The sequence below is a fragment of the Argiope bruennichi genome, chromosome X2 (assembly GCF_947563725.1).
Source record: "Argiope bruennichi chromosome X2, qqArgBrue1.1, whole genome shotgun sequence".
Taxonomy (NCBI): Eukaryota; Metazoa; Arthropoda; class Arachnida; order Araneae; family Araneidae; genus Argiope; species Argiope bruennichi.
Window position 1 is genome coordinate 134770912 of NC_079163.1, and position 14078 is coordinate 134784989.

General features: G+C 32.5%; 1 protein-coding gene across 1 annotated transcript; it reads left to right on the plus strand.

The window, feature by feature from the left end:
- The first annotated feature begins 7625 nt into the window (after positions 1-7625).
- LOC129959907 (uncharacterized) lies at positions 7626-8027 on the plus strand. Its single transcript, XM_056072805.1, has one exon. The coding sequence runs from the start codon at positions 7626-7628 to the stop codon at positions 8025-8027; it is 402 nt and encodes a 133-aa protein (XP_055928780.1).
- The last annotated feature ends 6051 nt before the right edge of the window (positions 8028-14078 follow it).

Sequence of the window (14078 nt, forward strand, 5' to 3'; positions counted from 1 at the left end):
TATCTGGAAGATTCCAAGGTATACAAGCACTTGTAAAACAAAAATCGCCTCAGTGCAACATTGCATGATCCACAGAGAAACTTTGGCTTCGAGAGAAATGAGTCCTGGTTTGAATATTGTGTTAACTACGGTTGTAACCGTAATAAATTATATAAAAATGAGATCCCTGAAATCGAGAATCTTTTCCGCACTTTGTAAAGACATGGGTTCAGTACATTTAGCGTTACTATTTTATTGCGAGGCAAGATGGTCATCACGTGGGAAATTTTTGCAACGTGTTTATGAATTAAGAGAAGAAATCGCCATTTTCCAAGAAGAAGAAAACAGACCGGAGGCCGAGAATTTTCGCGATGGTTTATTTGTGAGGAAATTGAGCTACTTGGTAGACATATGTGAGAAATTAAATAACTTGAATCCTCAACTAAAGGTGCAAATACACATATGTTGGATGCGAGTGATAAAGTTAATGCTTTTTGTAGAAAACTGGAATTGTGGAGCAGAAATTGTGGAAAATTGTGGAATTGTGCAAAAAAACCTAACAATGTTTGTAAATGTGGATGATTGTGCAAAAACTTACAAGGCTGAAGAAGAACATGTAAAAGTTGTTTTTGTAACCATTGAAAATAATTTAGCCATGCTGACAAAGAATTTTAAAAAGTATTTTCATGCTGACGACAGACTGATAGCAAGTTACGAGTGGATTAGGGATCCATTTCATAAGACTCCCGAAGGACTCTCAATTGATGAGGAAAAAAAATTCATAGACTTCACGACAATTGGCGAAACTAAAAGTCAATTTTGTAATAAATCACTATTTGAATTTTGGGCAGGAGTAAAGTTGATTTTTCTGAACTAAAAACAAGGACATTTCACATTCTACTACCATTCAACACCCTACCTTTGTGAAACTGGATTTTCTGCTTTGGCTTCTTTGAAGACAAAATATAGAAACAGAACTGAGAGTGGCTATTTCTAATATTAAGCCTTCCTTCAAAAAACCTTGCACTGCAAGACAGGCCCAAGGAAGACACTAATAATTATTAAATTTGTTTTTAATTTAGTATGTTTTGATTAAGTAAGTTGTTTTACTTTAATAAGTTATTAAATATTTCGAAATGTATTTTGTTTTCTATGTGTATGCGTGCTTTTCTTTCAGTCAGTTAATCAATTTTTTAAAATAATATTTTCTTTTGGATATTCTTGCGCCCCTTCTAGTGTACTCGCGCCCCCCTACGGGGGTGCGCCCCACAGGTTGAGAATCGCTGCATTTTTATAAAAGTAGAAAATTCAACATTTTGAGCAAATTTATCCAAGATATTAGAATTTTAGTACATTTTTTCTTTTAAAATGTCATTACACCAGCCGTATAACTAGAAAGAATTGATTCTATCACCTTTTCAGATTTAGATTGGCTACTTTCTATCAAAATTCTGATTTTTAGCATTAATAGAAGAATTAAATTGCCGTCTGCATAAATCAGCGTTTCTCAAACTTTCATTATTTGTGGCCCAGTTTTCAATCATAACTTTCAACGCCCCCCCCCCCCCTTACAATAAAATGTATACAACAATAATGTATATTGATTATTTTGGATTCTGTTTTTAAATTATTTTTAATTAACTGCCAAAACAAGAGTAAAAGCGAGCCAACGTTAGCTAGAAACAACATCTTGCATTTTGGACAAGCGGACAGTGAACAGATAAAGCGAATGACAGCGGAGAAAATTTAAATATTATATTTGAAATGAAAGCCAGTTAGGGAGATAACGTTAAATGAATATGAAAGTAGAAAAAATCATCAATGAAAGTTAACCTAGAAGGGGTGATTTAAATTTTGAAACGGGGAATACATTTTTTAGAATAATAAAAGAAATAAAACAGAAGCATGACAAAACGAAAGTGAAAAAAAATAGGAATGAAAAAACAGGAACAAAAGAGAAAAAAATAAGTAATGTTTGTGGAAGAGAATCCACACGACCGAGGCCGTCTCGAGCATGCGCGGAGTAAATGTTTTCTCATAAGAAGAAGGAAAATATTCGATACGCAACTTTCAATTCCAGCCAGTCTCATTCGAGTCGATTCTTTTATCGCTATCGAATCAATTGTGAATTTGTATCTTATATGTGTTTTCGTGTTAATTGCAATTCACCATATAAAATATTCATGGCAGCAGATTTATGCAGACTCATGAATAAATTTTTAAACGGAAGTAAGTAAGCATTAGACGATAGTCAAGCATCAACAAGTACACCGACGAGCGTGGTTCGGAAAATAAAATCAAGGAAATATTCTCAAGAATACTTAAATTTTGGGTTTACCAGTACTGAAGTAAATGAAGAAAAAAGGCCCCCGTGTATCATTTGCTCAAAATTGTTGGTCGCAGACAGCATGAAACCTAATAAACTTAAACGACATTCGGAAACGCTTCATAGTGAGTACGTCAACAAACCCAAAGAATTCTTCGAATTAAAATTAAAATAATATAACAAGCAATAACAATCATAACAATTTGCGTGACAAATTGTTTTCAATACAGCTTGACGAAACAACAGATAGTAATAAAGATGCTCATTTAATTGCCATGTTCGAATTTGTGGTAATATGTCAGTAGTGGAACTACTTTTCTGCAAACCAATAGAACTCAAAACATCAGCACTCGCATTTAGGGATTGCAATACCGGACCAAAATTTCAATACCGGTATTCGGTATTTTTTAAATCTTAATACCGGGATACCGGTTTTAATACCGGTATTAGAAATTTTGGAAAAAGAAATAAAAAACAGGTATTTCTTTTTTTTTTTTTATTTGCCAGTTTTGTTAGAGGGTGTAAATATCACAAAAAATAATTTGTAACTTATAAATTATAACAGTATATAATTACAAAAAAGTAAAGAAACATCTTATTTATTTAAATCACATAAAAAGTGTAAATATCACTATTCAGTTTGTGGTACTATTACAAATTTTTGAAATGTGATCTAAAAAAACATATTACATAAATTGTACTGTCATTAAGCCTGAAAAGTAATTTTGTGTAAAAATTACCAGCTGTCGAAAACGCTCTTTCGGCATCTACGCTAGTTCGTGGTACTGTTATCAATGCGCGATATACTTTTTCCAAGTATTTACCTCTAAATCCCTCATCTTCAAATAAATCGATTTCTCGTCGGATGGTTTTGGATATAGCTGATTTCTGTATTGTATTTTGGTTCGTTGAAATTTTTTTATTTATCTCTAATTCTAATTTTTGTTCAAGAGGCAATTCCTTTTCACTATCGACATTAGTATCATCATAATCTTCGATAACTGAACCGAATTCTTCTAAATGTGGATAGGTTTGTGGGTAAAAAAATTTAAGAAAATTTACTATAAATTTAATCAGATTTGAATTGGTTATTTTCTTTCCTTTTTCATTTTTAAAATCATTATAATTATGTAAATACCATAAGATATTTTCTATTTCGGTATGCCTTTCTTCTGTGCGATTTTTCAATGTAATATACAATTCTTCAGATAGTGATCTGTGCTGTTCTTTCAGTGACTGCAACATGAAATTTATTGTTGCATTAGCTGTTAATAAATTAGAATCTCTCCGACATAATTCTTCAAAAGTCAGTTTTATTGGAAGTAGAGCTGATATAGTTCTGGATATTAAGTCGAATTCACTATCTAAAAAATTAATTTACAAGTTTATATCGATTATTGCTTTTCGGATTGGATTTCTCAATTTCAAAAATTGTTCCACCATTAGGAGTAAACTGTTCCAATGTGTTTTAGAATCTAATATTAACATATATTCTGTTTTATTTTCAGTTAGTGTATATTTTAGTAATATATCCTTTTTATAGGTTAACGTTTAAATATTTTAACAATTTTTTGAACTTTATAAATTATAGGAAGCAATTTTTGTTAGGTTAATATTTCATCCTCATTAGCAATATCTTCTTCAACAATTACATTGCCATTATCTTCATTGTCAATATCACTCTCACTCTTACTCTTTTCAAAGTTGGAATACGAAGTTTCTATATCCACAGTATTTGGATTCTTCTGTTCTTTATATTATTGGTATAAATACATGTATTACCACTAATTGAATTCCATATGCATAGCACAACTGCTGATTTGCACCAATCAATTTTCCAACTTTTTTCATAACTGTTGCTCCATCAGTCATTATGGATACAATATTTTCTTTCAGGGTAATCCATGTTTCGCTAATTTAGATTTAAGCAATTAATTAAGCCATTAATTAGCTAATTAATTTCGGCAGTTAGGGAGACATAAAAACAAAAACGTATACTACATTGCTATGTTCGCGATACCTGAACATATAGTGGAGACAATTTAAAAAAAATTTCTAGTAAATACCGAAAAACCGGTATTTAAACTTGTGAATACCGGTATTACAAAATTGTACAAATGGCTCAAAATACCGGTATTCGGTATCCCGGTATACCGGTATTGCAATCCCTACTCGCATTATTTGCTATTTCAAATGATTTTAAGAACGAGGCAAACATAGAATGGAAAAATTGCGTCGGAATATGCACCGATGGTGCTCGTTCAATGTCCGAAAGATTCCAAGATATACAAGCACTTTTAAAACAAAAATCGCCTCAGTGTACACATTGCATGATCCACAGAGAAACTTTGGCTTCGAAAGAAATGAGTCCTGGTTTGAATATTGTGTTAACTACAGTTGTAACCGTAGTAAATTATATAAAAATGACACCCCTGAAATCGAGAATCTTTTCCGCACTTTGTGAATACATGGGTTCAATACATTCAGCGTTACTATTTTATTGCGAGGCAACATGGTCATCACGTACGAAATTTTTGCAACGTGTTTATGAATTAAGAGAAGAAATAGCCATTTCATAGAAGAAGAGAACAGACAGGAAGCCGAGAATTTTCGCGATAGTTTATTTGTGATGAAATTGAGGTACTTGGTCGACATATTCGAGAACTGAGACTGGCTATTTCTAATATTAAGCCTATCCTCGAAAAACTTTGCTCTGCAAGACAGGCGCAAGGAAGTCACTAATAATTATTAAATTTGTTTTTAATTTAGTATGTTTTGTTTAAGTAAGTTGTTTTACTTCAATAAGTTATTAAATATGTCGAAATGTATTTTGTTTTCTATGTGTATGTGTGCTTTCCTTTCAGTCATATTTTCTCTTTTTCGCTTTTAAATAATATTTTCTCTTGGATATTCTCGCGCCCCCCTAGGGGGCGCGCCCCACAGGTTGAGAATCGCTGGTTTAAAAAACTAAAGTTCACTACTTTTTTTATTGAGCTACAGACAAAAAGCATTATCTTCAAACAAATTATTTAATGCAATAAATTTTGGCCTTTCTACGCATTATTTCATCCCCCCACATTGATAACCCAAGCAGCAAGATAGTCGCCAAACGATTGGCCAACCGTCGCACCTGGATATAGCTCGCCAGTATTTTGTCAATGTCACTTTTGCATTTGCGCGACATCGGATTCTGACCATATTTTTTTCTGTCGCCTCTGAAGGTCGCTTTTTCAACGGGCCGAACTCCTACGGCGACTATGTGAAAACGACCGGCTCAAAGTAATCGGCCCATAGTCGCATCGATGTCCGGAAAGTCGCTTTTCCTAGGCGGCGCTATGCGAATATATTTTAGAAATTTCCCATGAATCACCTGGCATGTATTGGATTTTAAATTCAACCAGCAATGCATGCTATCATTTCAAGAAACGTGGTAAGTGTAAAGTATTTATTATTACATATTTGTAAATAATATATTATTTATTCTAAATAGTGAATAAAAAAGATTATTTTTGTTGAAGCCGTTCGAACTCGTTGATTACCAGAAGCATGGAGTTCCACGTGATATTAGCGTTACTTGTAAGCGACTATCACCATTTCTTTTCTTGTTCGTATTCTTTTCAAGTGATTTTATTTCTTATTACCTTTTTGTGTGTGTGTGTTCGTAAATTATTGCAGATATTTTTCCATTTAATTTACAATTCCTTTCCTTTTGTTAACAACAATTTCTAATGAAAAAAGCTTACAAAATATTAAATTAAGTTCTTATGTTTTGGTTTTGGTAAGTTATTATTTTTATTTTGACATAAGTCTAAAAAAATGGATTAGCAGAATATATTTATTGTGAATTTCAAAAAAAAAAAATCTTTAAAACTTGCAATTATGTAGTTATATTTGAATACTCTTATATGAATAGTTTATAATTATTTCACATTTCATAAAATAGTAACATAAATTTTACACCCATTAGTTTATATTTTTTTTCTCTATTGTCCTAAGCATTATTATAATATTTGCCTACATAGTCCATTATCAGATTGAAAGCATTATCAAGCTTATGAAGTTCTATATGACTTTTGCTCGTTAATAACATATCTCCAATTGTCAACAAATATTTTATTTGTACTTTTAAAAGAAGTGAAAGTTCAATCATTATTCTAATTAAGAAATATGTTTTCTACGTTCATCAAATCTGCACCTTTTGTTTCAAAACTGAAAATGCAATTAAATGTAAAATAAGTTTTAAATTAATCTGTAAATAGAAGCAAAAAAAAAAAAAAAAAAAATTCTCACTATTTGTTTGGAAACTACTGTGCAAGTTCTTATTCTTGACTTAAGGGACACAATATTGGAAGTTATAATTAATGCGATGGAGTATGGTTTCTACTAACTTGGAACATCAGAAGGAAATTTAAAACAATTATATGTGAGATTCCAATTCACTTTATATCCTTAGAACTTGTTTAGAATTGAAGATATTCCAAATCACGAAATTTCTCTCTGGTCAGTTGCAATTACTTAGAGCAGTGGAAGCAACCAAGGATTTATCAAATGTATGTGTTAAACAAAGTGCCAAAATATGAAATGTCTTTTCGTGAAAAATGTAGTAAAATTTCAATATGTCATTCAAGCCTATCACATTGCAACAAGTAAGTAAATTTTATCTTCTGATTTTCTTATATGAAAACTTACTTGCCTTAATAAGAAAGGCATAAATTTTGTTTTGTACAACTTTTATTTTATTTTATATAATTTGAATAAATTTTTTTAATGGTATTGTAACAACTAAACTTTAGCTCAGACAAGCTACAACTCAACTCATGTTTACCCAAGAATTTTTACTTTCTAGAATTCAGTAATAAAAACGGTTGCATTGCTTACTCTCAATATGCATCTTGTTTTTTTTTTAATTTGTACTTAATTGCTTTTTGTTTTTACCCATCGATAGAATTTATCGATAACCTTAACAGGTTATGGGCCCAGCGTGTTTTAAATCTGTGTGAATTTAATATCTATTAAATTTTTTTTAAAGCGAAGTGAACCGCGCGGAGGCCTAACAGCGAGACGCTATGGATTTGAAAGTACAAATCGACAAACTAGAAGGTGCGGAAAATTGGAGAAAGTGCAAGTGGCAAATGAAAATGCACTTTGAACAATATGATCTCACATCATTATTGATGGAACTAAAATTTGTCCGGTCGCTGTAAACGGCGATGTTAATGCGGATGAGCACGTAAAGAAGGTGGCTGAATGGCGGCGTGATAACGCTAAGGCAGCCGCGCTTATTGCAAGTACGTTGAGCGCTTCTGTAGCCGATTTAGTGATGACGTACTCGAATGCAAAGGACATTTGGGAAAAATTAATTAGTGTTTTTGAACAAAGCAGTATTCAGAGACTTAATTTATTGATGACACAATTTTTTCAAGTTGGTAGAGATCCTAATGACAATGTTGCTGCACATGCAGCTAAAGTTGAAAGAATCTACACGGATATGAACGGTGAATTAAATCGTATTGGATCAAGTAATATTCCAGAAGAATTATTGCATGGCAAAATATTGCTTACTGTGGGTCCAGAATTCCAAGAATTCAGCAATGTTCGGGAGTCTCTAGACTCTGATAAACGAACAACCAAGAATCTTGTTGAAAAATTGTGTACAATTGAACAACGTGAATTTTCTTATCTGCGACGATTTCAGGTACAGCGGGCCTGTGAGATCAACTGAGTAGGAGAACTCGAAACATCTATTTACAAAAAAGGAGACTACTAAAGGGGAAAAATTCCTAAACTTTAGGAAAAGTCAATTGTGCCTGACATGCAGGTTGCACTCGACGGAAGGTTAATAATTTAATTGAAATTTCGTTTCAAAGAAGCGACACCATCTAAGAGAGGATATGTGAAAAAAATTGGTTGATTAATTCGACCTGTGACCTAATGGACGATGACCGGCCTATCATATAGAGAGTAAGATATAAAAAGTCAGCAGCAGCCAGGATTGCCTCCTGGTATCCAGACCTCTTGAGCTATTTTTTCAATTTCAAATAAAAAAATCTGCAAAAAGCCAAAACACGTGCGGAAATAAAATACAGATAGAGTGTAATCTGAATAAAAATAGGAGTACATAAAAACTAATTCATACTAGAATGGGAGGGGGGGGGTCAAGAAATCAAGAAATGATCATTCTAGAACTATAGAGAAATAAAATTCATGTGAGAAAAGGAGAAAAAAACCTAACGGATCAGAAAAAACCACTCTAACCGACTCAAAAAGCAAGTATATTATATCAGACATAATAATTTTAATATATACTGCGTATTATACCAAACGCACATCAAAAATTAAAATTAAAATGAACAGAGAAAAGTATATTTAAATAATGCTTAAACAAGTCATGACCTATAAAACATTCAGTAAATAAATGTCTAAGTCACTCAATAATTGCTAATCTAATTAAATAATTCACACTAATCATAAATATCAGTTTAGCTTTAGTTATATTAAAGTCCCATTGTAAAGTAACACTAGGGTTATTTTGGGACGGACCTCGTAATTTTGAACCGCGGTCGACACCTGAGCTGGCACCCCCCCTCTCCACACCACACCACACCAGGAGGAGGACGTTTGGCACTGACGGATTTAACGTGCAACAGACCCCCTTACACGACTGTTCTTCGGTGGATTCGGGTCTCGAACCTGAAACCCTACTGCTCACGAGCCGAGATTTTACCACTTAATCATAAATATCAATCAGCGAACAAAGTATTGTTTTTAAATAAGTAAAACTGCTCAAATTCTATTAAATAGAAAAAGAGGAAAGATAAGAGAAAATATCAGTTATAGATTAAACTTAATATAAGTCTAAATAATAATAATAATAATAATATATGTAATGATATTTTAAACTCTAATCAATTTCCCAAAGTTTTTTCTTAATTTAGCCCATAGTAATTTCATTCTCTTATTTTCTGATCCAATTCCATTTTCTCTACTTAATTAATTGAAAAGAAGCTTTATAAAATTGCTGAATCGGTTAAACGCCGACACTTTCACACGCTCCGCGTGACAAGTAGAAAAATGTCCAGTAAGCACATCCTTTTTAAAACACCCCCGTGTTTCCCTTATTTGTGACTGGCATGAGTCAGAAATCCCTATAAGAATCTTAATAATATATTAGCATTGTAGAAAAAATATTTTCCCTATCCATATCTCATGTCATATAAGACGAGGGATAATTAATTTCTTGCTCTCTTCCAGACTTCTGCTTTTGTGTCGCGCTGTGGGGGACGTGCCTTGTCCACACTTTCTTGTAAATAAATCATGCCCACGAGAGAATAAATCGAATTTAAAAATGCAAGTCTCTTCACTGCTTGTTGCACCTGCATTCTGCTTAACATAAAATAATGCTTACATATTATATATATATATGAGAGAGAGAGAGAGAGAGAATAATATTTTGACCAATCAGTGACAAGAATTAAGACGTCAAAAATTCCACAGAAGTTGAGAGAACAAGCATATAAGTTGCAGTAGATAGATGACATCCCCAACACACTTGACAGCAATACAAATCAGAAAGCAGTACAGCAAGACAAAAAAGATTCGATCTAAGAAAATTAATATAAAAAAAGAAGAAAAAAAAACAAGCACAAAAGAAACAGATTACTTAGCCATCATTCCTCATCAAATTGGCAGATATTTTTAGTTACATACACATATTTTGTGGTTTAAATAAAGATGATTAATCACGTAGTGCATTGATAATAAAGTAGATATATTTTCTAGTGAGAGGCAAGGAAGATGAAATCGATTATTATGAATACTGTAGTTGGCTCTATTAGGCTGCTAATATTGGTTCCATAATATTAATAATAAGTAATGAATACAGAGTAAAAATTAGAAAATTATTGGGTATATAAATATGACTTCAATAGACGACACTAGTAGTCTGTTTGTAATTAAACCGAATCAATTGTAATTGGTAAAACCCTTTCAAAAATTAGTGTACGACCTCTGATATTTAAAAATGCATTTTTAGATTATATTATCCAAGAATAGCTTATCTGTGAATTAGCATAGAAAATGTGTCGAGTTTTTGTGCCAAATAAGCAGCATTTGCGGGAATCTGTGCCACATTATTTCATTCCAGAGAAAAACATATCGTTTGCTGTTGGGTATTTATGGTGAGTATGCCCATCGAATACAACTTACAAAGAGTGATTTCGTCGACTTAAAAATTATGATTTCAATACACATGACAAAAAGTAAGAGTTTATTATGAATAGTTGCAACCCAATAAAACAATCATTGATAAACAATACAAACAACAATAGATCCATTTCAACGAAGCATTGAAAGAGAAACATACACATGAAGGGCTTTCATGGGCCATGGTACAACCCCTTTAACGAGATATACATTCTATCATGGAAGTGGAAGTAATTCAAACACACAGTTCTAAGCGAGACCCAAACAATAACTTGAAGATTCTCTGCGTTGCCGTCTATTGGAAAAACTTTAAGCATACTAAAGGATGAATATTCTTAACTTAGAATCTAGTTAAAATTAAATACTATTTTCAAGACATGTTTAGACTATTTTGGGCGAACAATCTATTTTGAACTCTGATTAGGTTATGCATATGACGAATCGATATCGCCCTTTTCAAGCTACCATACTATTCAATTGGAACTGCTTTCAACACCGACAGATTTACTGTACAACAGACCGGCGTAATGCTACGATGTAGTAAAGGAAAATGGTACTCATGGAATAATAAGAATTTTTCGCTCGCAATATCTTTGAAAATGTAAATAGCGTCAGTATATTATTTCTCTTCATCATTACATTTGGCTTTAAAAATTACTTAAATGCACTAAACTTTCATTTAAATTAGTACCCCCTTGCATTCACGCCACTGTATACATTATGTATGTTTGGTGACCCTATAGACCCGAATAAGTGTTACTGGAAGATAAAATGAAATCTTGATATGGTAACGTTATTGCATGTCTGTATAGCAGCGAAGAAAGACATATTTTGAGGACATTCTGTGCTTTTAATTTTATTGCAATGTTTTAAAATTTTTGCTTTAACAAAAACAAACCATTACATTAAAAAACTCGGATATGTTTTCATCCAAGTGTGAAAACTAATCATGCATAAATCTCTTATTATTATTATGCATGTCCTCAGGTCTTCCATAAGAATTCCTATTCTTTCCATCCATCCTATTCTTTCAAAAAAACAACAACAAAGGAAATTTTTTTTATCTCCCTGTTTTATTTAGCACTTGAAAAAGACAGTACCTTCTCTTCCAGCAGTTATTCCCTATAACTAGAGACATAAAAACGGGTGTGAGGGATAGAATGTGAAATTTTTGCGGTATTTCCTTTCCAACGTTAAGATTAAAAACAGTTGTCGAAAGCTAAAGTGCAGAATCCCACCGACGGAAGGTAGAGATGGCCTTACAAAGAGGAATCAAAAAACGACAATTGTTTCCAAAATTTCTTTCAGCGCCAGATAACCATGAAACTAAACTGCCAGTTTCGATATTTTGGCATGTCAAACGAATGAAAGTAATTCCTCGAGACGGGCTTCTTTCGTATTTTGCACTGTGCATTGGTTTGGATGAACCTTTTTTGAATACAAATCGCCAGAAAGAGAAAATGGCATGTAAATTTCCATCGGAGGTGTTTATCTCGAAGGTGAGAAAAACTGCACATTTGTATACCGTTGGGTAAGGAATTGAAATTTTCCTTCTGCACTGCTAAGTGGCTTTAGTTCAGTTTCCATCTGTGGCGGACAACGTGCTTTCCCATATTCAGCCATTAATAGTTGAGAAAAGGTTTCTGTTTCTCTTTGGTGGCATACAATCCTATTTTCGGGCAAAAATATCACCTAGACGAAGCCATTATTTGTGCAATAAAAAAGTGGAAATGTGGATAAAATATAGATTCTTTTACGGTACATATCTAAATTTTTATATATATTTTTTTATCTTTATTTTGTTTCAAAAATTCTTTTATACTTTCTTTTATATATTATATTATTTATTATTATTTTATATTATTTATTTATTCTTATGATGTTACCGTACCGTAACATCAAATTGCCTCTCATTCCGGAAATTTATTCTTTTAAATCATTTGAACATTTTTTTCACAGGAAACTATCCTTGTCGACTAAATAATATGTAATGGATTTCGAATCCTGTCTGCTAAATAATATGTAATAATATTTTGGTTGAAGCAGAATGTAGGTTGAAGACATAGAAGACGCTTTTTATATTTTTAAATTAATTTTAATATCCATTCCGGGAAAGCAATTATTTACAAGAAGGTTCAGCGCGACACAAAAGCAGAAGTAAGAAAGAAGAAGAAGGGCCAAAACAAATTATCACTAGTCTTATATAACATAGGATTTCCGGCCACGTGCGGAAGGATTACATCTGCTGACCTTTGACAAGGGCAATGGAAGTATCACTTTCATTTGATACGTAGTACTGATGGCGCATTATTTTTACAAAGGGATTAATTAAACCGAAAGTAGAATTAGATCAGGAAATAAGAGAATATTTTACTATGGGCTAAATTAAGATAAAGTTTTGGAAATTAATTTGGTTTAAATTAAGAGTTTAAAACATCATTACAAATACATACATATTCTGTAAAACCGTATTAGTATAAACTTTTAAGACTTATAACAGCACATATACGAACCCTCGCCGCTCTCAACATGAATCTGATGTCATAACCAATCGGCATCCTGGCCTGTTGAGACGGCTCCCTTTAATCTTATAGAATTTTTATTTCATTTCCAGGTTTGAATTGAATCTATTGCAGAAAAAACCAGAACATTTTGAAAGAAAAATACAATTCTTTTATTACATGATTCTTTTTTTTAGACATGAAAAATATTTAATAGCTGCATAATGGTTCATGTGTGAGGAACCTAAAGAGTAACTATTCCTAAATGTTATAACTATCATTCACTTTTTAATAGTTATTACGTAAAATAAATCATTATATCTTATTTCAAATTCAATAAAAGCTTTATTACTGAAGTGTTTGATTTAGTGTCAGTTATAACTACTTATTCTTTACCCTTATACCGTCCTGCCGCTCATTTAAAGGCAAGTCGCTCTGCAGCCGAATTTTTTGGAACCTCTTCATCCTTATTCGGAGTTAAACTGAAGTGAGCGATGGGCGTCGGCGGAAAAAAAAAAGAAAGGATGAGGCGAGATTTTGGCCTTGGTATGTGTATGATGGCTGTATCGTGAACTCCTGATATCTAGCAATTTTAAATTAGTGTGGTTTTGAGAGCCCTGGAGGATTTTAAACTTTTTAACCGGTTTTTCACTTATGTTTAATGTTAATTGTTGTATGTGAATAAATGTCTCGTGTGCTTCTAAAACTATGTTTTCCTTCTCAAGACATATATATTTTTTGGCAGCGGTGGGATTCGAACCCACGCCCCCGAAGAGACTGGTGTTCTACCGTCTGAACTAGACGGGCAGTGCTCTTACGTAATTGTTAATTTGAAATAATCTTTGTGAAATTTTAGCATGTATGTTAGGAAATGCTTATAAAACTGTGATACTTGTAAGCAATACTAAATAATTTTGATAGCGCTGTGTACTTTGTGTAGCAATATCTGTTCTAGTTACTGGTAAAACTTAGTTAGCGAAGAATTTTTATAGTGCGGTATACTCTGAAAAACATTTTTTATTCTGGTTGCTAATAAAACTGAGTTAGCAAAGAATTTCGATAATGAGGTG

Bases quoted from the DNA above. Each gene is read 5' to 3' on its own strand.
- LOC129959907 (XM_056072805.1), top strand. From the start codon at position 7,626: ATGACGTACTCGAATGCAAAGGACATTTGGGAAAAATTAATTAGTGTT.